At 47.0% G+C, this 27,978-nt stretch overlaps 1 protein-coding gene across 1 annotated transcript; it reads right to left on the minus strand.

Annotated features, from left to right (window-relative positions):
* Positions 1-3,179: 3,179 nt before the first annotated feature.
* On the minus strand, positions 3,180-27,978 carry oxsr1a (oxidative stress responsive kinase 1a). The gene is made up of 17 exons (XM_046321037.1): positions 27,763-27,978; positions 26,440-26,552; positions 25,499-25,607; positions 24,570-24,711; positions 23,694-23,749; positions 23,251-23,360; positions 23,058-23,159; positions 18,844-18,977; positions 10,995-11,043; positions 10,786-10,851; positions 6,457-6,579; positions 5,909-5,938; positions 5,266-5,432; positions 4,342-4,394; positions 4,047-4,115; positions 3,848-3,912; positions 3,180-3,716 (listed from the first exon to the last, which is right to left on the minus strand). The coding sequence occupies exons 1-17, from the start codon at positions 27,830-27,832 to the stop codon at positions 3,642-3,644; spliced, it is 1,533 nt and encodes a 510-aa protein (XP_046176993.1). The 5' UTR covers positions 27,833-27,978; the 3' UTR covers positions 3,180-3,641.

Below are 27,978 nucleotides of genomic sequence, written 5' to 3' on the forward strand. Positions count from 1 at the left end.
AAGGTGTCCGTTGTCATTTTGCTGTGTTTGTTAGCTAGACCTACATCTGCATTTTGCTGTGTTTGTTAGCTAGACCTACATCTGCATTTTGCTGTGTTTGTTAGCTAGACCTACATCTGCATTTTGCTGTGTTTGTTAGCTAGACCTACATCTGCATTTTGCTGTGTTTGTTAGCTAGACCTACATTTACATTTTGCTGTGTTTGTTAGCTAGACCTACATTTACATTTTGCTGTGTTTGTTAGCTAGACCTACATTTACATTTTGCTGTGTTTGTTAGCTAGACCTACATTTACATTTTGCTGTGTTTGTTAGCTAGACCTACATCTACATTTGTTGAGGAACATCCTTCCAGTTTGTGAGACTTACTACAGGAAACCAACTCTAAATTGGAACGGTTTCAGTGATTCGAAAAAATACAAAATTGCATATTAAAATATCACCATGACAACAAAATCATAGAATGTCAGCCAGATCACAAGCCTTTTGAAATAAAATACGCATCTATCTTAATAATCATATATATATATTTTTTTTAAAAGGTGCCAATTTATCAAATCAGATGTGGCATGATTAGCAACATAACTTGGAATTAGTGATGAATATCTAACAGAAGGCCAACAGTGGGAAAACTCAATACAAGGAAAAAAAAAAAACAAAACAACTCGCTGTAGTTTAATTATTTTAACTTATAGACTGGGTGAGCTGATCAAGTATACCAGTTATTTTTCTGATGTAATCATATGTACAATAAGAGCCTTTCTTCAGTCTTAGAAATGTACTCCAGAAACAGTCAATGTTTTGCTTTGCTCCTACTCACAAACATAGCTTTGGGAGGGCGTGTGACTGACAGTGCATGGTGGGTCATCCATCATCAGTTCCCATTATAAAAATGTTACGTACCTTTTTGAAATACATCATCTGCTAAATAGACCAAATTACAAAACAGTACCTGAACCAGCAAACGCACATCACACACCAACCAACCGTGTTAGGGAGTTGTGAACTACACTTTCAAATTTTAGTTCAACTAGTCATTTAATTACATTTTGCAGTAGCTTGCCAGTAAGTTTAATTAAAATGCAAATCTTGGTAGTGTTTTCAGTAGTGTTGTAGCTAACTACTGTAACTACACACTACTGTTTTTTTTGTTGTTGCAACAAAGTTAAATGTGTTAAGTAGGCATGAATATGCTTTCTTTTTCAGAAACAGACCTACCTAATTCTTAAACTTTTTGTTTAATTTGTAGTTTGCCATTTCAGATATTTTTCACAAAGTTTGTAGTAAACTACTTTCTCCTAAGTAACTTTTGTTAAGCTGTGTTTTCCTTAAGGGTAACTTTAGTATAGCTTAACTTCTTCCAGCGTGAAGTAATTGGTAAACTATATTTTCATAGTAGCTTGTCCAACACTGCCAACCAACCAACATACAATGTAAAGTGGGAGTGGCTACAGTCGGTGACTTTCAGGTGAGTGGATGGATTGGACGACACAAATTATTTTGTCCATTTACGATGACGGAACGGACATTAATGTCTATAGAGACATAATGATGACAGCTAGCTAGTGAGAGTACAGAGGTCCAGTTGCCATAGTGATGACAGCTAGCTAGCGAGAGAACAGCGGTCCAGTGGCCATAGTGATGACAGCTAGCTAGCGAGAGAACAGCGGTCCAGTGGCCATAGTGATGACAGCTAGCGAGAGAACAGCGGTCCAGTGGCCATAGTGATGACAGCTAGCGAGAGAACAGAGGTCCAGTGGCCATAGTGATGACAGCTAGCTAGCGAGAGAACAGCGGTCCAGTTGCCATAGTGATGACAGCTAGCTAGTGAGAGAACAGCGGTCCAGTTGCCATAGTGATGACAGCTAGCTAGCGAGAGAACAGCGGTCCAGTGGCCATAGTGATGACAGCTAGCTAGCGAGAGAACAGCGGTCCAGTGGCCATAGTGATGACAGCTAGCTAGCGAGAGAACAGCGGTCCAGTGGCCTTAGTGATGACAGCTAGCTAGCTAGTGAGAGAACAGCGGTCCAGTGGCCATAGTGATGACAGCTAGCTAGCGAGAGAACAGCGGTCCAGTGGCCTTAGTGATGACAGCTAGCTAGCTAGTGAGAGAACAGCGGTCCAGTGGCCATAGTGATGACAGCTAGCTAGCTAGTGAGAGAACAGCGGTCCAGTGGCCATAGTGATGACAGCTAGCTAGCGAGAGAACAGCGGTCCAGTTGCCATAGTGATGACAGCTAGCTAGCGAGAGAACAGCGGTCCAGTGGCTAGTGAACCGCTGGTACTGGACATTACAGAGACAAAGTTGCATAGTCACTCACCAAGACCATAATTATCAAGGTCTCAGTAAGGTATTAAAACACTGGATTCACGGTCCAGAAGGTTTGCACATAGAAATGTAATGAATAGAGCAGACACCGACTCCTAAATCTATAGGACAGGCAATCCTATCTGTTCTACACTATACATTTTTATTTTATTTTTACATCTGAACATTTCACTATGCCCTGTAACATTTCTCCCTCCCGAACAGACCCCTTTCCACGTTAAGAGCAACAAAGTCTGTCTGTCCTGTCTGTCTGGGGTAACCTGAACTAATGATACAGCAATGAGAGGTTATAACAGCTGATGTCAACTTATGATACCCCTATGAGAGGTTATAACCAACAGATACACTCAAGAAAGCGTATGAGACAGCTAAGAAAGCTTACGTCAACTTATGATATACACGAAGAGAAATGCCATGAGAAAACTGGCTAGTCATGGTGTAATAAGGGGTTTAAACTGTGTGTGACTAAGGGCCCCTACAGTTGAATATCAATCATATGATCAAGTGAACTCAAGCCATTCAATCCCTCTACTACATAGATCCACACTGTAATAGATCTTTACTAAGACCACCCCCCCCACGCTCCTTTACACTGCCTAATATACCATGTCCACATCCCAAATGCCCCCTCCCCCCCCTGCTCCTTTACACTGCCTAATATACCATGTCCACGTCCCAAATGCCACCCCCTCAAAGCGTTCCCTACATAATGCACTACTTTTGACTGAAGCCCATAAATAGTGCACGATGTAGGTAATAGGTGTCCATTTGAGAGGCAGTATACAGTATGTAATCCAATAGTGGAGGCCTCTACACACACACACACACACAACACTCAGTTGGTTCAGTGGCACGGTCGATAAAAAGGCATTTATGTTGTTGTTACCACTCCCAGAACTGGCAGCAGTTACATTGTATTATATAATGCTTTTGGATTGTACAACTAAGAAAATGGTTTGTTGTTTGTTTATTAATTAAAAAAAAAAAAAAAATGATAAGTCGATGATGACATCGTTGATTGCGACGTCGTCCTCCCTCCCAGATACACGTTTTGGATCAGTCCTGCTATAAAACTCTTTCATAATGTGATTTCCTGTTCTAACTTGTTGTTTTACTGTTGCGCTGGTCCCGTTCTCATAGCCCCGTCCATTTTAACTAACACAGCAGAGTTCAGTAAAGAAAAGAACCCTACAGCTTGACCAACGCAGCTCTTCTTCCTTGGCAGTAGTGGAGTCTTGGAAATTAGAACTACACTGCTCCACAATACTGCTGTTGTTGTTGTTGTTGTTGTTGTTTGATGAAAGACCGTTGAGTTAACTGATGCTGAGCTGAGCGAAACCCATGAGCTTGACATCATCAGGGATCTCCGACTCATCTATGCCAGATGCCTGAGAGGAGAAAAGGAGAACAGAAAGAGATAAAAAAACATGATTTTATTCTCAGTGCATCTGTCCTCATAGGCTGTTGCACAGGGTATAGAGTTATTTCAATAGGACAATGGAGGGTTTAGCAAACTTACCAGTTTGAAAGTGACATTTTTATTGTTGAGAGGATCATCAACAATCTTCTGCAAATTGGCAGCAACTGGAAAGAACCCAGAAGATGGAAGCAGGAGTTACTGAGGAGTCATTGAGAAAACGCCATCATTTCAGCCATCTCTGCCCGAAACTCTGAACAATGGTGGCCTTTGTATGACTTATCCTAGGTTTCTCACTCACCGACCACTAAGTCTTTCCCATCCACCAGTCCTGCTGAAACTAACTCCTGAGAAACTCCATCAGCTGAGTCTGAGAGAGAAAGTAATGTTTACTGTTCATTTTTTGTTTATTTAACTTTGGCTTTATTATCCATTTCACTTGCTTTGGCAATGTAAACACATGTTTCCCATGCCAATAAAGCGCCTAGAAGTGAATCGAGAGAGACAGAAGCGAGAGAAAGCAAGAGAGAGGATTGTTGACACAAGCATACAATAAAAATAAAAACTTTTAAAAAAAACAAACACAAAACACCTACCTCTTCCAGGCATAAACTCAAAACGGATGTCATTCAGTTCTTTCTTCAAGTTTCTGGGAGAGGAAAGTTAGAATTGGTTATTAGAATGTTAAGGTATGTGACATAACCGTGTGGTATAATAGAAAAAGCACGGGAAACATCCGACAAGCTACGGCCCTCCCCCCAATGCGTTCCAGGGACAGACAAGCTACGGCCCTCCACCCAATGCGTTCCAGGGACAGACAAGCTACGGCCCTCCCCCCAATGCGTTCCAGGGACAGACAAGCTACGGCCCTCCACCCAATGCGTTCCAGGGACAGACAAGCTACGGCCCTCCCTCCAATGCGTTCCAGGAACAGACAAGCTACGGCCCTCCACCCAATGCGTTCCAGGGACAGACAAGCTACGGCCCTCCCCCAATGCGTTCCAGGGACAGACAAGCTACGGCCCTCCCCCAGACAATGCGTTCCAGGGACAGACAAGCTACGGCCCTCCCTCCAATGCGTTCCAGGAACAGACAAGCTACGGCCCTCCCCCAATGCGTTCCAGGGACAGACAAGCTACGGCCCTCCCCCAATGCGTTCCAGGGACAGACAAGCTACGGCCCTCCCCCAATGCGTTCCAGGGACAGACAAGCTACGGCCCTCCCCCAATGCGTTCCAGGGACAGACAAGCTACGGCCCTCCCCCAATGCGTTCCAGGGACAGACAAGCTACGGCCCTCCCCCCAATGCGTTCCAGGGACAGACAAGCTACGGCCCTCCCCCCAATGCGTTCCAGGGACAGACACCCTGGAGGACCACAAATTAAAACTAGCACTTGGGGACCGGACTGAATCACTATCATATCAGTGAAGCATCGGAGGAACTGGTCAGTAAACATCCCCATGGACAAGCATCGGTCCATAGACCAGGGGTTGAAGACCTCTGCTCCAAATGATACATACCTCAACCTCAACACCAGGCTGATGGGGACTTTGGTGGTGGAGGCGGCAGCGGGGTCCTGGGCTGGAACGTCCCCCTGGATCAGGGTGGCCTCATCTGGCTTGTCCTTGTCCTGCCCTGCCCCTCCTGGACGGAGCAGACTGGGCGATCCATCCTCTGGAGGGAAAATCTGAGGAGAACCAGAGAAAGATAAACTCCTACTGTATCAGGAAGAGATTCAATAACCATTTAAATGCGAATGTGGTCGTTTTACCTAGTTACCTTAAGATGAATGCTCTGGATAAGAGCATCAGCTAAATAATTTTAAATGGGAAAAAGGCCCTTTTCACACTGCATTCACTTAACCCAAGGAGTAAGGAGACGGTCAGCTCAGTGCAGTGTGAACATGGCTGTAGATACTTATGACAAGTCTTATAATGCATTATGAACGCGCCATAGTGCATTATACCCGTATGCCTTCGGTAAAGTGTTACGTCATCAACTACATTTAACAGAGAGACTTCGATCAAGGCATTTGGCATTAATTCTTCTAATTCAAATTTCATGCAAATTTCATGCACAACTAAAAGCCCCTATTGTTTCAGCAATGAAGACAGGTAACACACGTTTGAGGTGTTCTGATTTCCTACCAACACCAGGGCTTACCTCGATGCAGCCATCTTTCACTCTGGGAGACTAGAATGGAATACGACAAAGATTAACAGACATCAGAAGAACACACAATTCATTATACCCCCCCCCCCCCCACACACACACACAGTAACAGGTTTGATTGAACATCTGATTGATTGATTTAGTTGATTGAGTCCCAGGTGGTATTGAACCACTACAGGGCTATAGTAAGGCTACAGCTTGGAGACCTGGGTTCAAATACGACTTCAAATCATTTTTGAAATACTTTACCTGGGCTTGATTGAGCTTGCCAAGGAACAATGACACCAATAGAATAGTATCAAAAGCACAACCCACTCCGGGCAGGCTAGAGAAAACCCTAATGGGGGGCCGGTTCCCCGGACACAGATTAACCCTAAATCCTAGACTAAAAAACAACTTCAGATACAGAATCTCCATTGAGGAAACTTTGTAGCCCAGGACTAGGCTGAACAATCAGTGTCGGATGGTAAACAACCCTGGAAGTATTTGAGCTGGTATTTAAAGCCAGGTCAGGCTAGCGAGGGGTAAGGTAGTCTCACCCGTAGAGCTGCCACAGCAGCCTGGCCCTCTTCACTCTCCATGTCCAACTCGTCATCACTCCACTCCCACTCCCCGTCCTCGGTCTTATGGAGACGACCACTGGAACCAGGCACGCGACGCACCTGAATTAATGTCACCACACACGAACAGTAACACACCAAGTCTTCAGCATGGCATTTTGAGGAGAAAAAAAAACGAAAAACAAAAACAGGTGACCATTCCCTCGACCTCACCAGGTGACCATTCCCTCGACCTCAACACATAAAAACAGGTGACCATTCCCTCGACCTCACCACATAAAAACAGGCAAACCAAACAAACCCATCGTGGACCATTTCCCTCCTCCTATACAGTAAGCCTCATTTGCACACACTGTACATAGGAGGAAAAAAAAAAAAAGTCTACTATATTATTGAATGTATGTTAGTTTATTCCAATGTGTAACTCTTGTTGTTGTTTGTGTCGCACTGCTTTGCTTTATCTTGGCCAGGTTGCGATTGTAAATGAGAAACGTGTTCTTAACTGGCCTACCTGGTTAAATAAGAGGTGAAATAAAATGTAAAAAGCCGAGACTACTAACGCAAACCCTAGTCTTAGTTTGTGATGTAATGCTCACCGTCTGCATGACTGCCTGCGTTTCAGGACCCGTGTGTTAGCTATAGTGCTGCTGAATCATTAAGATGTGCTCTACGTTACAGCACACACTTCTTTATTCTGAAACTACACAGGCCTGCCCAGCCGCAGCACAAGCACTGAGCAGATTGGACACAGACTGGTTGTCGGGTTAAGCTCCTGCACACAGAGACTAATGCTTTTTTAGATACATTATAGGCTACAAGGATATTATAAATGGCTACAAGGATATTATAAATGGCTAAGTACTCAGCTGACAAACTGTCTTTCTGGTTAGGATCATACAGTGAAACAAACACTATATAGATACATTACACAAGGGCCGGCAGATAGTCTAGTGGTTACAGCGTTGGGTCAGTAACCGAAAGGCTGCTGGATCGAATCCCCGAGCTGACGAGGTATAAAAATCTGTTGTTCTGCTCCTGAACAACCCACTGTTCTTAGGCTGTCATTGTGTACTGACTTGCCTAGATAAATAAAAAAATATTTTTTTAAATCCATCTAAAACATGTATCTTTTAGCTCACACTAATATTAATCCCTGGAAACTTGAATAACTAATATATTTCCCCCTGTAGCGTCTGCGTAGTGCTTGATAGCGCCTGCGTAGTGCTTGATAGCGCCTGCGTAGTGCTTGATAGCGCCTGCGTCGTGCTTGATAGCGTCGTGCTTGATAGCGTCGTGCTTGATAGCGTCGTGCTTGATAGCGTCGTGTTTGATAGCGTCGTGCTTGATAGCGTCGTGTTTGATAGCGTCGTGCTTGATAGCGTCGTGCTTGATAGCGTCGTGCTTGATAGCGTCGTGCTTGATAGCGTCGTGCTTGATAGCGTCGTGTTTGATAGCGTCGTGTTTGATAGCGTCGTGTTTGATAGCGTCGTGTTTGATAGCGTCTACGTAGTGTTTGATAGCGTCTACGTAGTGTTTGATAGCGTCTACGTAGTGTTTGATAGCGTCTACGTAGTGTTCAATAGCGTCTACGTAGTGTTTGATAGCGTAGTGTTTGATAGCGTCTACGTAGTGTTTGATAGCGTAGTGTTTGATAGCGTAGTGTTTGATAGCGTAGTGTTTGATAGCGTAGTGTTTGATAGCGTAGTGTTTGATAGCGTAGTGTTTGATTGCGTAGTGTTTGATAGCGTAGTGTTTGATTGCGTAGTGTTTGATTGCGTAGTGTTTGATTGCGTAGTGTTTGATTGCGTAGTGTTTGATAGCGTCTACGTAGTGTTTGATAGCGTCTACGTAGTGTTTGATAGCGTCTACGTAGTGTTTGATAGCGTAGTGTTTGATAGCGTAGTGTTTGATAGCGTAGTGTTTGATAGCGTAGTGTTTGATAGCGTCTACGTAGTGTTTGATAGCGTAGTGTTTGATAGCGTAGTGTTTGATAGCGTAGTGTTTGATAGCGTAGTGTTTGATAGCGTAGTGTTTGATAGCGTAGTGTTTGATTGCGTAGTGTTTGATAGCGTAGTGTTTGATTGCGTAGTGTTTGATTGCGTAGTGTTTGATTGCGTAGTGTTTGATTGCGTAGTGTTTGATAGCGTCTACGTAGTGTTTGATAGCGTCTACGTAGTGTTTGATAGCGTAGTGTTTGATAGCGTAGTGTTTGATAGCGTAGTGTTTGATAGCGTAGTGTTTGATAGCGTAGTGTTTGATAGCGTAGTGTTTGATAGCGTAGTGTTTGATAGCGTCTACGTAGTGTTTGATAGCGTCTGCGTCGTGTTTGATAGCGTCTGCGTCGTGTTTGATAGCGTCGTGTTTGATAGCGTCGTGTTTGATAGCGTCGTGTTTGATAGCGTCGTGTTTGATAGCGTCGTGTTTGATAGCGTCGTGTTTGATAGCGTCGTGTTTGATAGCGTCGTGTTTGATAGCGTCGTGTTTGATAGCGTCGTGTTTGATAGCGTCGTGTTTGATAGCGTCGTGTTTGATAGCGTCGTGTTTGATAGCGTCTACGTCGTGTTTGATAGCGTCGTGTTTGATAGCGTCTACGTCGTGTTTGATAGCGTCTACGTCGTGTTTGATAGCGTCTACGTAGTGTTTGATAGCGTCTACGTAGTGTTTGATAGCGTCTACGTAGTGTTTGATAGCGTCTACGTAGTGTTTGATAGCGTCTACGTAGTGTTTGATAGCGTCTACGTAGTGTTTGATAGCGTCTACGTAGTGTTTGATAGCGTCTACGTAGTGTTTGATAGCGTCGTGTTTGATAGCGTCTACGTAGTGTTTGATAGCGTCTACGTAGTGTTTGATAGCGTCTACGTAGTGTTTGATAGCGTCTACGTAGTGTTTGATAGCGTCTACGTAGTGTTTGATAGCGTCTACGTAGTGTTTGATAGCGTCTACGTAGTGTTTGATAGCGTCTACGTAGTGTTTGATAGCGTCGTGTGTTTGATAGCGTAGTGTTTGATAGCGTCTACGTAGTGTTTGATAGCGTAGTGTTTGATAGCGTAGTGTTTGATAGCGTAGTGTTTGATAGCGTAGTGTTTGATAGCGTAGTGTTTGATAGCGTAGTGTTTGATAGCGTAGTGTTTGATAGCGTCTACGTAGTGTTTGATAGCGTCTACGTAGTGTTTGATAGCGTCTACGTAGTGTTTGATAGCGTCTACGTAGTGTTTGATAGCGTCTACGTAGTGTTTGATAGCGTCTACGTAGTGTTTGATAGCGTCTACGTAGTGTTTGATAGCGTAGTGTTTGATAGCGTCTACGTAGTGTTTGATAGCGTAGTGTTTGATAGCGTAGTGTTTGATAGCGTAGTGTTTGATAGCGTAGTGTTTGATAGCGTAGTGTTTGATAGCGTAGTGTTTGATAGCGTCTACGTAGTGTTTGATAGCGTCTACGTAGTGTTTGATAGCGTCTACGTAGTGTTTGATAGCGTCTACGTAGTGTTTGATAGCGTCTACGTAGTGTTTGATAGCGTCTACGTAGTGTTTGATAGCGTAGTGTTTGATAGCGTCTACGTAGTGTTTGATAGCGTAGTGTTTGATAGCGTAGTGTTTGATAGCGTAGTGTTTGATAGCGTAGTGTTTGATAGCGTAGTGTTTGATAGCGTCTACGTAGTGTTTGATAGCGTCTACGTAGTGTTTGATAGCGTCTACGTAGTGTTTGATAGCGTCTACGTAGTGTTTGATAGCGTCTACGTAGTGTTTGATAGCGTCTACGTAGTGTTTGATAGCGTCTATGTAGTGTATGATAGCGTCTATGTAGTGTATATGGCAACAGAGCTTGATGTTTCACACTGAAGCTTCAGTGCCCGTCTACATTGTAGAATAATAGTGAAGACATCAAAACTATGAATTAACACACATGGAATCATGTAGTAACCAAAAAAAAAAGAGTAGTATTAAACAAATATATAAAAATATCTTTTAGATTATTCAAAGTAGCCAGTCCTTTTGCCTTGATGACAACTACATGATTCCACATGTGTTATTTCATAGTTTTGATGTCAACATTATTATTCTACAATGTAGAAAATAGTAAAAAAATAAAATAAAAACCCTGGAATGGGTAGGTGTGTCCAAACATTTGACTGGTACTGTATGTACAGATTCCTCTACTACATCCACTAGTGACATAACGAGGGGCGGGGGGGGGGCTGTCCAGGGGGATGCAAAAATGACACAACGTTAATATAGAACAGCCATAGAGTACAGCAGATCTGAGCGTCATGTGGAGTCCACTATACACATCAAGGGGTTGTCGTCGTACCCGTTTGGATCGGTCTCCTATCGATGGACCCTTCTGAAGCAGCTTCTCTTCCAAGTATTCATTATTCTGCGAGACAGAGGCAGACCGAGAGATTAAAAAGCACATGGATGACCACATGGTTTGTATTACACCCCCCCCCCCTCCTCTGTGTTAACAGCATGCATCTTGTAAATGTTCCTGTCCCCTACAGATATATACATGGGCTTTACCTTTGCTTTCGTGAAGAATTTGTGTTTCAGCAGCTCAGCAGCAGTTGGTCTGAAAGACAACACACAGCATGCGTTACTACTGCAGGACATTAACAGCACACAATGTGCTTTACCACTGCAGGACATTAACAGCACACAATGTGCGTTACCACTGCAGGACATTAACAGCACACAATGTGCGTTACCACTGCAGGACATTAACAGCACACAATGTGCGTTACCACTGCAGGACATTAACAGCACACAATGTGCTTTACCACTGCAGGACATTAACAGCACACAATGTGCTTTACAACTGCAGGACATTAACAGCACACAATGTGCGTTACCACTGCAGGACATTAACAGCACACAATGTGCTTTACCACTGCAGGACATTAACAGCACACAATGTGCGTTACCACTGCAGGACATTAACAGCACACAATGTGCGTTACCACTGCAGGACATTAACAGCACACAATGTGCGTTACCACTGCAGGACATTAACAGCACACAATGTGCTTTACAACTGCAGGACATTAACAGCACACAATGTGCTTTACCACTGCAGGACATTAAGAGAGAGAGACACAGCGTGCTTTACCACTGCAGGACATTAACAGCACACAATGTGCTTTACTACTGAGACACAATGTGCTTTACTACTGCAGGACAAGAAGGAAATCAGATTAGGTAAGAGAACCCACTCAACTAGAAAATGGGATTGAGAATGGTTGAGACCCAGCATAAGACTGGATGACAAATAGGAGTATCGTCTTTCTGGTGCACCACACAAAGGACAAATGGTAACTTGGGAGAAATGGTGTCACGGTGGAATTAGTTTACTAATAGCGGGAGCCACCAAACCTGTTGTTAAGACATCTGATTAGTAGAATCACATTGGTTAGATTAGCTTTGGAGCAAAAATCTGAACTGGGAAAGCTCTCCAGGAATACCCCCTGTGCTATACCCTTCCCAAGTCAGTGGTCCTTTGTGGGCTCAGTTGGTTAGACTTGAGCCAGCAACGTCGGGTTTTGTGGGTTTAATTCCCACTGGGGTTACATACAAAAAAAAAATGTATAAACTGACTGTGCAATGTCATGACTTTTGCATTACTTAACTAAATTTCCATTACCAACAATTGGCGGCATCTCTACGTACATATAAATAATGTGTGTATTGTGGTATCGACACTGGGAGGCTTCTCTCTGATACCATGTACCATCAATGACATGTTGTTGAGCAAGAGACTTAATAAACCCCACAAAGTCCCCGAGCCGGCATTGAAATGTTTTTATTTTATACCTTTATTTTACTAGGCAAGTCAGTTAAGAACAAATTCTTATTTTCAATGACGGCCTAGGAACAGTGGGTAAACTGCTTGTTCAGGGGGCAGAACGACAGATTTGTACCTTGTCAGTTTGGGGATTTGAAGTTGCAACCTTCCGGTTACTAGTCCCAACGCTCTAACCACTAGGCTACCCTGCCTTCCAAAATCAGAATTTGTTCTTAACTGACTTGCCTAGTTAAATAAAGGTTTAAAAAAAAAAAAAAAAAAAAAAAAAAAAAAAGTAGAATACCTGTTAGACAACTGTATAAAACACATGGTCAACCCTCAGTCTGGAGAGATACTGGATGTGCAGGCTTTTGATCAAACCCTGCTCAAACACATCAGAGACAGTTTATCACGGTGCAGTTGAGCAGATCATTTCTGGGGACTGGAATACAAGCCTGCACCCATTAGCTCTCCCAGAGGATGGTTGACCACTCTTGATGTAAAACATTTCAACATTACTGTTATCTACATTCTATCAAATCAACTGGCAGTACGGCATCTACATTCTATCAAATCAACTGGCAGTACCGTATCTACATTCTATCAAATCAACTGGCAGTACCGTATCTACATTCTATCAAATCAACTGGCAGTACTGTATCTACATTCTATCAAATCAACTGGCAGTACTGTATCTACATTCTATCAAATCAACTGGCAGTACCGTATCTACATTCTATCAAATCAACTGGCAGTACCGTATCTACATTCTATCAAATCAACAGGCAGTACCGTATCTACATTCTATCAAATCAACTGGCAGTACCGTATCTACATTCTATCAAATCAACAGGCAGTACCGTATCTACATTCTATCAAATCAACTGGCAGTACCGTATCTACATTCTATCAAATCAACAGGCAGTACCGTATCTACATTCTATCAAATCAACTGGCAGTACCGTATCTACATTCTATCAAATCAACTGGCAGTACCGGATCTACATTCTATCAAATCAACTGGCAGTACCGTATCTACATTCTATCAAATCAACTGGCAGTACCGTATCTACATTCTATCAAATCAACTGGCAGTACTGTATCTACAAAACAAGTTCAAGCCACATAATCCCAAAGGCTTCATGTAATATTGTTTCCTAAAAATATTTTTCATTCACAAAATTCAATTCACCGTGAATGAACCAAATCCCAACTAATACAATGTCGAAGTGAATCGTTAGTTCTGTCAAAAATACTTTAAATGAATCATATCAATTGTTTAAAAAAAGTTCATCAACTTCATCAACGCCTTATTCGTAATTTTTATTGAACCTTTATTTAAACTAGGAAGTTAAGAACAAATTCTTATTGACACTGACGGCCTAGGAACAGTGGGGTTAACTGCCTTGTTCAGGGGAACAGTGGGTTAACTGCCTTGTTCAGGGGAACAGTGGGTTAACTGCCTTGTTCAGGGGAACAGTGGGTTAACTGCCTTGTTCAGGGGAACAGTGGGTTAACTGCCTTGTTCAGGGGAACAGTGGGTTAACTGCCTGTTCAGGGGAACAGTGGGTTAACTGCCTGTTCAGGGGAACAGTGGGTTAACTGCCTGTTCAGGGGCAGAACGACAGATTGTCAGCTCGGGGATTAGATCGAGAAACCTTTCGGTTACTGGCCCAACGCTCTAACCACTAGGCCACCCTGCCGCCTCTACGCTCTAACCACTAGGCCACCCTGCCGCCTCTACGCTCTAACCACTAGGCCACCCTGCCGCCTCTACGCTCTAACCACTAGGCCACCCTGCCGCCTCTACGCTCTAACCACTAGGCCACCCTGCCGCCTCTACGCTCTAACCACTAGGCCACCCTGCCGCCTCTCTAACCACTAGCCACCCTCTAACCACTAGGCCACCCTGCCGCCTCTACGCTCTAACCACTAGGCCACCCTGCCGCCTCTACGCTCTAACCACTAGGCCACCCTGCCGCCTCTACGCTCTAACCACTAGGCCACCCTGCCGCCTCTACGCTCTAACCACTAGGCCACCCTGCCGCCTCTACGCTCTAACCACTAGGCCACCCTGCCGCCTCTACGCTCTAACCACTAGGCCACCCTGCCGCCTCTACGCTCTAACCACTAGGCCACCCTGCCGCCTCTACGCTCTAACCACTAGGCCACCCTGCCGCCTCTACGCTCTAACCACTAGGCCACCCTGCCGCCTCTACGCTCTAACCACTAGGCCACCCTGCCGCCTCTACGCTCTAACCACTAGGCCACCCTGCCGCCTCTACGCTCTAACCACTAGGCCACCCTGCCGCCTCTACGCTCTAACCACTAGGCCACCCTGCCGCCTCTACGCTCTAACCACTAGGCCACCCTGCCGCCTCTACGCTCTAACCACTAGGCCACCCTGCCGCCTCTACGCTCTAACCACTAGGCCACCCTGCCGCCTCTACGCTCTAACCACTAGGCCACCCTGCCGCCTCTACGCTCTAACCACTAGGCCACCCTGCCGCCTCTACGCTCTAACCACTAGGCCACCCTGCCGCCTCTACGCTCTAACCACTAGGCCACCCTGCCGCCTCTACGCTCTAACCACTAGGCCACCCTGCCGCCTCTACGCTCTAACCACTAGGCCACCCTGCCGCCTCTACGCTCTAACCACTAGGCCACCCTGCCGCCTCTACGCTCTAACCACTAGGCCACCCTGCCGCCTCTACGCTCTAACCACTAGGCCACCCTGCCGCCTCTACGCTCTAACCACTAGGCCACCCTGCCGCCTCTACGCTCTAACCACTAGGCCACCCTGCCGCCTCTACGCTCTAACCACTAGGCCACCCTGCCGCCTCTACGCTCTAACCACTAGGCCACCCTGCCGCCTCTACGCTCTAACCACTAGGCCACCCTGCCGCCTCTACGCTCTAACCACTAGGCCACCCTGCCGCCTCTACGCTCTAACCACTAGGCCACCCTGCCGCCTCTACGCTCTAACCACTAGGCCACCCTGCCGCCTCTACGCTCTAACCACTAGGCCACCCTGCCGCCTCTACGCTCTAACCACTAGGCCACCCTGCCGCCTCTACGCTCTAACCACTAGGCCACCCTGCCGCCTCTACGCTCTAACCACTAGGCCACCCTGCCGCCTTCGCTCTAACCACTAGGCCACCCTGCCGCCTCTCACGCTCTAACCACTAGGCCACCCTGCCGCCTCTACGCTCTAACCACTAGGCCACCCTGCCGCCTCTACGCTCTAACCACTAGGCCACCCTGCCGCCTCTACGCTCTAACCACTAGGCCACCCTGCCGCCTCTACGCTCTAACCACTAGGCCACCCTGCCGCCTCTACGCTCTAACCACTAGGCCACCCTGCCGCCTCTACGCTCTAACCACTAGGCCACCCTGCCGCCTCTACGCTCTAACCACTAGGCCACCCTGCCGCCTCTACGCTCTAACCACTAGGCCACCCTGCCGCCTCACGCACCACTAACCAACATAGGCCACCCTGCCGCCTCTACGCTCTAACCACTCAGGCCACCCTGCCGCCTCTACGCTCTAACCACTAGGCCACCCTGCCGCCTCTACGCTCTAACCACTAGGCCACCCTGCCGCCTCTACGCTCTAACCACTAGGCCACCCTGCCGCCTCTACGCATCTAACCACTAGGCCACCCTGCCGCCTCTACGCACTAACCACTAGGCCACCCTGCCGCCTCTACGCTCTAACCACTAGGCCACCCTGCCGCCTCTACCTCTAACCACATAGGCCACCCTGCCGCCTCAGCACGCTCTAACCACTCAGGCCACCCTGCCGCCTCTACGCTCTAACCACTAGGCCACCCTGCCGCCTCTACGCTCTAACCACTAGGCCACCCTGCCGCCTCTACGCTCTAACCACTAGGCCACCAGCCTCAGCACCTCCCACTAGGCCACCCTGCCGCCTCTACGCTCTAACCACTAGGCCACCCTGCCGCCTCTACGCCTCTAACCACTAGGCCACCCTGCCGCCTCTTACGCTCTAACCACTCAGGCCACCCTGCCGCCTCTACGCTCTAACCACTAGGCCACCCTGCCGCCTCTACGCTCTAACCACTAGGCCACCCTGCCGCCTCTACGCTCTAACCACTAGGCCACCTGCCGCCTCTACGCTCTAACCACTCAGGCCACCCATGCCGCCTCTACCAGCCTAACCACTAGGCCACCTGCCGCCTCTACGCTCTAACCACTAGGCCACCTGCCGCCTCTACGCTCTAACCACTAGGCCACCTGCCGCCTCTACGCCTCAACCACTCAGGCCACCTGCCGCCTCTACGCACTAACCACTAGGCCACCTGCCGCCTCTACGCACTAACCACTCAGGCCACCTGCCGCCTCAGCACTAACCACTAGGCCACCTGCCGCCTCTACGCTCTAACCACTAGGCCACCTGCCGCCTCTACGCTCTAACCACTAGGCCACCTGCCGCCTCTACGCTCTAACCACTAGGCCACCTGCCGCCTCTACGCTCTAACCACTCAGGCCACCTGCCGCCTCAGCACTAACCACTCAGGCCACCTGCCGCCTCTCACGCTTACTAACCACTAGACCACCTGCCGCCTCTACGCTCTAACCACTAGACCACCTGCCGCCTTACGCTCTAACCACTAGACCACCTGCCAGCCTCAGCCTCCACATCAGAATACCAGCCTCTAACCACCAGCCTAGACCACCTGCCGCCTACGCTCTAACCACTAGACCACCTGCCGCCCTACGCATCTTAACCACTCAGACCACCTGCCGCCTCACGCTCTAACCACTAGACCACCTGCCGCCTCTAGGCTCTAACCACTAGACCACCTGCCGCCTCTAGCTCTAACCACTAGACCACCTGCCGCCATCACGCTCTAACCACTAGACCACCTGCCGCCTCTACGCTCTAACCACTAGACCACCTGCCGCCTCTACGCTCTAACCACTAGACCACCTGCCGCCAACACAACATCAGGTACGCTCAACCACTAGACCACCTGCCGCCTCTACGCTCTAACCACTAGACCACCTGCCGCCTCTACGCTCTAACCACTAGACCACCTACTACCGCCTCTAGCGCCTCTAACCACTAGACCACCTGCCGCCTCTACGCTCTAACCACTAGACCACCTCCGCCTACTACCTCTAACCACTAACCACCTCCGCCTACCAGCCTCTAACCATCAGGTTACCTACCAGCCTCTACGCTCTAACCACTAGACCACCTGCCGCCTCTAGCTCTAACCACTAGACCACCTCCGCCTCTACGCCTCTAACCACTAGACCACCTCCGCCTCTACGCTCAACCACTCAGACCACCTGCACGCCTCAGCTCTAACCACTAGACCACCTGCCGCCTACTACGCTCTAACCACTAGACCACCTGGTTACTACCAGCCTCTAACCACTAGACCACCTGCCGCCTCTACGCTCTAACCACTAGACCACCTGCCGCCTCTACGCCTAACCACTAGACCACCTGCCGCCTCTACGCTCTAACCACTAGACCATCTGCCGCCTCTGCCTGCCGCCTCTACGCCTAACCACTAGACCACCTGCCAGCCTCAGCACGCAACTAACCACTCAGACCACCTGCCGCCTCTACGCTCTAACCACTAGACCACCTGCCGCCTACTACGCCTAACCACTAGACCACCTGCCGCCTCAACATCACGCTCTAACCACTAGACCACCTGCCGCCTCTACGCTCTAACCACTAGACCACCTGCCGCCTCTACGCTACTAACCACTAGACCACCTGCCGCCTCTACGCTCTAACCACTAGACCACCTCCGCCTCTACGCTCTACCACTAGACCACCTGCCGCCTCTACGCTCTAACCACTCAGACCACCTGCCGCCTCTACGCTCTAACCACTAGACCACCTCCGCCTCTACGCTCTAACCACTAGACCACCTGCCGCCTCTACGCTCCAACCACTAGACCACCTGCCGCCTCTACGCTCTAACCACTAGACCACCTGCCGCCTCTACGCTCTAACCACTAGACCACCTACCGCCTCTACGCTCTAACCACTAACCACTAGACCACCTGCCGCCTCTACAACTCTAACCACTAGACCACCTGCCGCCTCTACACTCTAACCACTAGACCACCTGCCGCCTCTACAACACTAACCACTAGACCACCTGCCGCCTCTACAACAATAATAGCTAAACAGTTACCTAGGAGGGTACAAGATATGTTTTGAATTGGCTATCTAGTCAGTCTTCTCTACCATAGTTTATAGGCTAGGCCTACATCACGCTGTAATGTCTGACTGTCCTCTCCCTTGAGAAACAGACCACTCCTTTAGCATACATGCAGGTGAAGAAGTGTCAGGGGGGTATAAATAAATTACATTAACAGAAATTATTAAATAAATGTATGACTTTTCCTAAACTTTTTCTAGGATTTGATCATGTTGCCTCCATTTTGCCAGGCATGGAAATCACCATTTAAAAGCCCATGAATTTTCCAGGATTTTCATGACGCAGTACACCAGCCTCACGAATCCCATGTTCTGTAAGTCACTTTGAAAAGCGTCTGTTAAATGGGATACATTGTATCATTGAGTGTTTGGGATAGTCACCTCTTCTCGGGCTCTTTCTGTAGACAGAGTGAGATCATCTTCCTGAAGGACTTGCCATACTTCTTCACCATCTCCTTGTCCTGGATGCCCGTCTCCAAGCAGGGAGGGTCATTCTGAAGGGTCAGCATCAGCACCTACAGATATACAGACACACAACATCAGGTTACGATTAGCAACAGTACCCAAAAATCCATACACACCAACAGATTGATGGTAACCAGCCTCAGCACCTACGACACAACATCAGGTTACTACCAGCCTCAGCACCTACGACACAACATCAGGTTACTACCAGCCTCAGCACCTACAACATCAGGTTACTACCAGCCTCAGCACCTACAACATCAGGTTACTACCAGCCTCAGCACCTACAACATCAGGTTACTACCAGCCTCAGCACCTACAACACAACATCAGGTTACTACCAGCCTCAGCACCTACAACATCAGGTTACTACCAGCCTCAGCACCTACAACATCAGGTTACTACCAGCCTCAGCACCTACAACATCAGGTTACTACCAGCCTCAGCACCTACAACATCAGGTTACTACCAGCCTCAGCACCTACAACATCAGGTTACTACCAGCCTCAGCACCTACAACATCAGGTTACTACCAGCCTCAGCACCTACAACATCAGGTTACTACCAGCCTCAGCACCTACAACATCAGGTTACTACCAGCCTCAGCACCTACAACATCAGGTTACTACCAGCCTCAGCACCTACAACATCAGGTTACTACCAGCCTCAGCACCTACAACATCAGGTTACTACCAGCCTCAGCACCTACAACATCAGGTTACTACCAGCCTCAGCACCTACAACACAACATCAGGTTACTACCAGCCTCAGCACCTACAACATCAGGTTACTACCAGCCTCAGCACCTACAACATCAGGTTACTACCAGCCTCAGCACCAACAACATCAGGTTACTACCAGCCTCAGCACCTACAACATCAGGTTACTACCAGCCTCAGCACCTACAACATCAGGTTACTACCAGCCTCAGCACCTACAACACAACATCAGGTTACTACCAGCCTCAGCACCTACAACACAACATCAGGTTACTACCAGCCTCAGCACCTACAACACAACATCAGGTTACTACCAGCCTCAGCACCTACAACACAACATCAGGTTACTACCAGCCTCAGCACCGACAACATCAGGTTACTACCAGCCTCAGCACCGACAACATCAGGTTACTACCAGCCTCAGCACCGACAACATCAGGTTACTACCAGCCTCAGCACCGACAACATCAGGTTACTACCAGCCTCAGCACCGACAACATCAGGTTACTACCAGCCTCAGCACCGACAACATCAGGTTACTACCAGCCTCAGCACCGACAACATCAGGTTACTACCAGCCTCAGCACCAGACAACACAACATCAGGTTACTACCAGCCTCAGCACCTACAACACAACATCAGGTTACTACCAGCCTCAGCACCTACAACACAACATCAGGTTACTACCAGCCTCAGCACCGACAACATCAGGTTACTACCAGCCTCAGCACCTACAACATCAGGTTACTACCAGCCTCAGCACCGACAACATCAGGTTACTACCAGCCTCAGCACCTACAACATCAGGTTACTACCAGCCTCAGCACCACAACATCAGGTTACTACCAGCCTCACACAACACAACATCAGGTTACTACCAGCCTCAGCACCTACAACATCAGGTTACTACCAGCCTCAGCACCTACAACATCAGGTTACTACCAGCCTCAGCACCGACAACATCAGGTTACTACCAGCCTCAGCACCAACAACATCAGGTTACTACCAGCCTCAGCACCAACAACACAACATCAGGTTACTACCAGCCTCAGCACCAACAACATCAGGTTACTACCAGCCTCAGCACCAACAACATCAGGTTACTACCAGCCTCAGCACCAACAACATCAGGTTACTACCAGCCTCAGCACCAACAACATCAGGTTACTACCAGCCTCAGCACCAACAACATCAGGTTACTACCAGCCTCAGCACCAACAACATCAGGTTACTACCAGCCTCAGCACCGACAACATCAGGTTACTACCAGCCTCAGCACCAACAACATCAGGTTACTACCAGCCTCAGCACCAACAACATCAGGTTACTACCAGCCTCAGCACCAACAACATCAGGTTACTACCAGCCTCAGCACCAACAACATCAGGTTACTACCAGCCTCAGCACCAACAACATCAGGTTACTACCAGCCTCAGCACCAACAACATCAGGTTAATACCAGCCTCAGCACCTACAACACAACATCAGGTTACTACCAGCCTCAACACCTACAACACAACATCAGGTTACTACCAGCCTCAACACCTACAACACAACATCAGGTTACTACCAGCCTCAACACCTACAACACAACATCAGGTTACTACCAGCCTCAGCACCTACAACACAACATCAGGTTACTACCAGCCTCAACACCTACAACACAACATCAGGTTACTACCAGCCTCAGCACCGACAACATCAGGTTACTACCAGCCTCAGCACCAACAACATCAGGTTACTACCAGCCTCAGCACCAACAACATCAGGTTACTACCAGCCTCAGCACCAACAACATCAGGTTACTACCAGCCTCAGCACCAACAACATCAGGTTACTACCAGCCTCAGCACCAACAACATCAGGTTACTACCAGCCTCAGCACCAACAACATCAGGTTACTACCAGCCTCAGCACCAACAACATCAGGTTACTACCAGCCTCAGCACCAACAACATCAGGTTACTACCAGCCTCAGCACCAACAACATCAGGTTACTACCAGCCTCAGCACCTCAGCAACAAACATCAGGTTACTACCAGCCTCAGCACCAACAACATCAGGTTACTACCAGCCTCAGCACCAACAACATCAGGTTACTACCAGCCTCAGCACCAACAACATCAGGTTACTACCAGCCTCAGCACCACAACATCAGGTTACTACCAGCCTCAGCACCAACAACATCAGGTTACTACCAGCCTCAGCACCAACAACATCAGGTTACTACCAGCCTCAGCATCAGGTTACTACCAGCCTCAGCACCAAACACAACATCAGGTTACTACCAGCCTCAGCACCACAACACAACATCAGGTTACTACCAGCCTCAGCACCAACAACATCAGGTTACTACCAGCCTCAGCACCACACAACATCAGGTTACTACCAGCCTCAGCACCAAACACAACATCAGGTTACTATCAGCCTCAGCACCAACAACATCAGGTTACTACCAGCCTCAGCACCAACAACATCAGGTTACTACCAGCCTCAGCACCAACAACATCAGGTTACTACCAGCCTCAGCACCAACAACATCAGGTTACTACCAGCCTCAGCACCAACAACATCAGGTTACTACCAGCCTCAGCACCAACAACATCAGGTTACTACCAGCCTCAGCACCAACACCTACCAGCCTCAGCACCAACAACATCAGGTTACTACCAGCCTCAGCACCAACAACATCAGGTTACTACCAGCCTCAGCACCAACAACATCAGGTTACTACCAGCCTCAGCACCAACAACATCAGGTTACTACCAGCCTCAGCACCAACAACATCAGGTTACTACCAGCCTCAGCACCAACAACATCAGGTTACTACCAGCCTCAGCACCAACAACATCAGGTTACTACCAGCCTCAGCACCAACAACATCAGGTTACTACCAGCCTCAGCACCAACAACATCAGGTTACTACCAGCCTCAGCACCAACAACATCAGGTTACTACCAGCCTCAGCACCAACAACATCAGGTTACTACCAGCCTCAGCACCAACAACATCAGGTTACTACCAGCCTCAGCACCAACAACATCAGGTTACTACCAGCCTCAGCACCAACAACATCAGGTTACTACCAGCCTCAGCACCAACAACATCAGGTTACTACCAGCCTCAGCACCAACAACATCAGGTTACTACCAGCCTCAGCACCAACAACACAACATCAGGTTACTACCAGCCTCAGCACCAACAACACAACATCAGGTTACTACCAGCCTCAGCACCTACAACACAACATCAGGTTATTATCAGCCTCAGCACCTACAACATCAGGTTACTACCAGCCTCAAAACGTACAACGCCTATTTATTTAGCCAGGATAGTCTGCTTAGCAACTGGTTGACAGGAAGTCTGAGGATAAAGATCACACTCCTTCCATATCTCCAAGTAGAAAATCACCTTCATGGGTGGATATTTGTGATATGGTGCAGCTCCTGTAGCCAGCTCAATGGCTGTGATCCCAAAACTCCAGATATCTGCTTTGTAGTCATAACCTCTGACCTGAGGAGACATGAAGGATAATGGTAAGATATCTTAGAGAGAGACCGAGAGAGACAAAGTGAGAGAAAGAGGATATCCCCCCCCTCCTCACCTGCTCCATGACCTCTGGGGCCATCCAACACGGTGTCCCAACAAAAGTCTTCCTGACCTTGGTCCTGGTCATGTCTCCTCCAGCCGCTAAGAAGGCACTCACACCAAAGTCTGGGAGAGACAGACAGAAAAGAGTGGTGAGAGAGAAACTCAGTCCTCGGGACCTCGAGGGGTCCATGTTTTGTTTGTTTACCCTAACACTACACAGCTAATCGAAGCTTGATGATTAGTAGTTGAATCAGCGGTGTAGTGCTAGGGGGAAACTAAACCAAAACATGCACCTCTTGGGGTCCAGAGGAACGAGTTTGGGAAAACCCCGGCACAAATTTGATAGAATTTGCAGTGGTAAAAAAACACACACACAAAAACAAAAAAACATTTAATACTTTAACAGCATAAATCTATAAGAAAAAGCAGTTAGGGTTTTAGGACATGTGACTATACCTGCGATTTGCACTGAGCCATCGTCACCGAGAAGAATATTTCCGGCCTTTAGATCCCTGTGAATAGAAGAAACCAGACAAACCAGTATTTATCTGGAGTAACCTGTAAATGAAACCAAACTACACGCAAATGCCAGGGAATGACAAGTAGTAGCTTAGTGTATATAAAAGTTTTTTTTCCTAATAGAGGGCTACTGCTACAAACACAGGCATGTTGGTCACACGACCAAAGAGGACTCATTATCCAGTGTGTATGTGGCTTGTTTTAGCTGTGAACAGTTAGCTCTTTTTAATAGCTCACAATAAGTGCCCTGTAGTTTAGTGCTTACTGTTTCAACAACTCAAGCCCCCACCCCTTTTTACTTATCAGGACTTAACGGTTGTAAATCTGAGCCAAACATGCTGAGCAGCGCATATTAGTGAAGAGGAGTCAATATTCTGTGTGTTGTGGCTTGTTGTTTAGATGTACAACACTGTAGTGCTTCCTGGTGAGAGAAGCTGTGACATAAAACCTCTTTAACAATGCATAAAGCCCTCTATAAAATATTGATCAATATGGGACAATGTGAAAGCCCACGAAGCCAAACTATGTGGCTTCGCCAGAGTAGATCTTAAAAAAAAAAAAAAAAAAAAAAAAAAAAGACAAAAATAAAGGAGTTAGTAGTTTGGTTCATAAATTAATGACAATGAATGAATGAGAGAGTTAAAATAAGGAAGTGTGCCAATTTTTGAACGTGACAACTCCAACATGCACACCTATAATTTGACTGTGGTCAGTAGAAGAACATTTTCAAAATCAATGCTAAATATTTCAAGTACAAGTTGAATTTAAGTTGAAGGTAAAAAAAAAAAAAAAGAAATGAAAATGTGTCCTGACCTGTGGATCTGCCCGTTCTTATGCAGGTACTCCAGTCCTTCTAGAACCTCTTTGAGGATGGTGGCTATGGACGACTCATCCAGAACCCCAGACTTATGTTCCCCACGAGATATGATGTGTTTAATGATGTCCAGTACTGAGCCTGACAGAGTGACAAAAGGACCAGGCTACTATTAGTTAGCTGAAGTATCTCTTGAATAGCTGAAGACCAGGCTACTATTAGTTAGCTGAAGTATCTCTTGAATAGCTGAAGACCAGGCTACTATTAGTTAGTGACATGTTTTAGTTCGGTGTAGCGATAGAGCGGTGTTTGAACTAGGGCTCTGAACTTTATTACTGCTATGTTTTACCTCGGCTTGTAATGAAATGTCTGTGACAGCTTAGAGTCCTATCCCTCGATCTCTTGACATTGTTAATGCATGCCAGGAGGATGGAGAGCACCGCAGCAGGCTGAGAGCCAAGGCCACAGCTGGAGAGAAGCTGCTGCTCAGGGCCCTGCTTCCTCCAGACAGGGACCTGTAGTGCCTGGTAGTCAGGAAGCTGGGATGGAGATGAACCAAGCTAACCATCCTCCTAGAGAGCTACTAGACGTGCAGGGTTTTAACTGCAGCCCTGTATTAACTGCTGGAGGACTAACAGCGGGGGCTTATAGAGTCTGAAGTGTCTGTTTCGATGTGGGCAGGCGCAGGGGTGGCCAACCAGTTCCTGGAGAGCAGGGTTTTGCTCAATGTTTTGTTGAATCAGATGATTACAGTAGGGATGGAGGACAACCATCAACCGCCTCTGTTATAGTAGTGCTAAGCAGACTGCAGCGTTTCCTCTAATCAACGCTTTATGCAAGGCGTGCCGCCACCAAGTAAAGAGCTACATAAGTGGTATTTATGCTCCACTACTTCCTTGCCTGGTACCGTCCCTAAAGCAATACCCACCACCACTGAGGAGTCGCATCACCAGCCACAGCTCATCCTTCACTACGAAAGACGTATAGTAGGACACAATGTTGGGGTGGTGGCACTGGGACATGGCCTGGATCTCTTTCTGCAAGGAGAGAGAGAGGGAGAAAGGAACAGAATGAATGAGCTTCCATGGCTCAGCACATTGTACACTAAAGAGTTTGAGTCTTGACTCCAACAACGCAGTAACATATTTCCATTCTGGACAGGCCAAGTGGAAATTTCTCCATATTGCTTATGCTTAACCAATCCTAGTCAGATTTACACAAGAGTTTAAGGGGTTGATTTGTTGATTGAATATCAGTCTCTAGAGTAAGGCTAAATCTCCACAGCTGTTCTGCTTGTTGTGAACCTGACTGATCACATGACAGAGCAGGCCCCCCAATAGGGAAGACTTGAGTGAGGAGTGACCTAGGTTGTCACTACCATAGAAATACTTGGACAAACATATTCAAGTCACTGTGCCATGATGGCTGAAGTCAAATCACTGTGCCTTTTTCCGTTCTAGTTATGCTATGTCACTATTGGCATAATCCCCAAGACAAACTTGATCGAGTTGCCAAGACAGGGCAGAGTAGATCCGGGGGCTACTGGCTGTTAAGCAAAAAGGGCTGAAAAATGCTGTGTTGGTGTCTGTCCAGCTGCTGGCCTGAGCTCATCTGATTTACACTGACAGCCTGTGTGTGTGTACGTGCATTTGCGCACGTGCGTTTGTGTACGTGGATGTGTGTGTACGTGGATGTGCGTGTGTGTGTTCCTGCTGCTGTACTCTCATCTTTCACAGGCCCACATTACAGCTAAGCTATACCAGAGACCATAATAGGCTATGTCAAATGATTAGCTAGTATTGATTAGACAGTATTGATTGCTATATTGTCAACTCCTGAAATAAATTGTGCTCTCTGTGGTTGGGTTACCAGGAGCTCGTCCATGCTGGTCTGACACTTCTCCAGGTTGATGCGTTTAATGGCCACCCTCTCCTTCCTGGGCTCACAGTAGGCCGCCTGCACCACGGCCGTGGCACCACTCCCTGAAGAGGAAACGAAAGGGGAAGAATTACAATGTAACACACATCCAAGAGGGAAGCCAGTGGCACCACTCCCTGAAGATGAAACAAAGGGGGTAAGAATTACAATGTAACACACATCCAAGAGGGAAGCCAGTGGCACCACTCCCTGAAGAGGAAATGAAAGGGGAAGAATTACAATGTAGCACACATCCAAAGGGAAACCAGTGGCACCACTCCCTGAAGAGGAAACGAAAGGGGAAGAATTACAATGTAGCACACATCCAAAGGGAAGCCAGTGGCACCACTCGCAGGGACAAACCAAGAGGAAGACAAAATAAGATGATACATTTTTTATTAAAAAGTATGAATTTCAGCAAAACAAAGAAAGACATGCGTGAATGTTAAGGATGTACTTTTAAAAATATATTTTTTAAAGTATTGAGACAATGATTTGAAATAGTTGGAGGTTCATTCAAAAACCACTAGTCTGCAGATCATTCCTGGAGGAGTTGAGGTACTTGGCAAGATACCAGAAAACTACAACAAAAATTGAACTATTCTTCTGTATTTACTACAAACAAATATTGCTGGAAGGTTGTTTGACATGTGTCTTTTTGCCATTTGTATCAAAAGTGATTAGCTAGTGAGATACAGAGTCTTAAAAAATGAACAAAATGTATTAAGTGTGAGGTCTCAATCGTCAACTACTAAACTATATTATGCATATAACGTTAGCTAGCTACATGTCTTATGCATTGTACAGGAAGAATAACAAACATAACGCGGTCCATATCACAAAAAGAAAAGCCTGAATAATACCAACTCCTTGCTACCACAAAGGTATGAGTGACTCACTAAGCCCCATCATGTCTTCTTTCAGCGAAGGCACCACCCACCTCCATACTTCAACTATGCTGCCCGACTTAGCTAGCTACTGTAGCTAACGACGTTAGCTACTAGGCTAGTGAAACAAGTTAGCATCTGGTGGGGGGAAAAAAAGAAGCTAACAAGGTAGCTAATTAGCTAGCTAGCAACCCATGAACGAAAAGAGAAACAGATGCTTAAGTTAGTTATATATAATAGCCTAGTTAGTTGTCAAAAATAAGGTTGGTTAGCTGTAGCTAGGTTTAACGTTAGTTAACCAGCTTTAAGTTAAGGTTAGCTAAATAGCTGTCTTGCGTGAAAGCTAGCTAAGAGGTTAGCACGCTAGCTAACCTAGCGACATACTCACCAATCACCTCGTTGAGTACATAGTCGTCCTTGTTGATGGACCAAGTTTGAGCACTCGAGTCCTCTGCCATGGCTTCGTTGGAGGCTTACGGTGTTATAAGGAATGTGGTGAGGGGTTTGGTTTTCGTGAAATATAACGAGATAATTACTCCATTCGGCTCGTGATGTTAGCTACCTCGCCCTGACAGTTCCTGCTGCTACTACTGTCAACACAACT

Source organism: Oncorhynchus gorbuscha, linkage group LG22 (genome assembly GCF_021184085.1).
Source record: "Oncorhynchus gorbuscha isolate QuinsamMale2020 ecotype Even-year linkage group LG22, OgorEven_v1.0, whole genome shotgun sequence".
Classification (NCBI taxonomy): Eukaryota; Metazoa; Chordata; class Actinopteri; order Salmoniformes; family Salmonidae; genus Oncorhynchus; species Oncorhynchus gorbuscha.

Coding starts and splice junctions, on each gene's coding strand:
- oxsr1a (XM_046321037.1), bottom strand. CDS start 27,832: ATGGCAGAGGACTCGAGTGCTCAAACTTGGTCCATCAACAAGGACGAC. Junction 18,978..23,057: donor ACAAATATCCACCCATGAAG/GTGATTTTCTAC, acceptor GTATATCTGTAG/GTGCTGATGCTGACCCTTCA. Junction 6,580..10,785: donor TAGGAGACCGATCCAAACGG/GTACGACGACAA, acceptor ACATTAATTCAG/GTGCGTCGCGTGCCTGGTTC.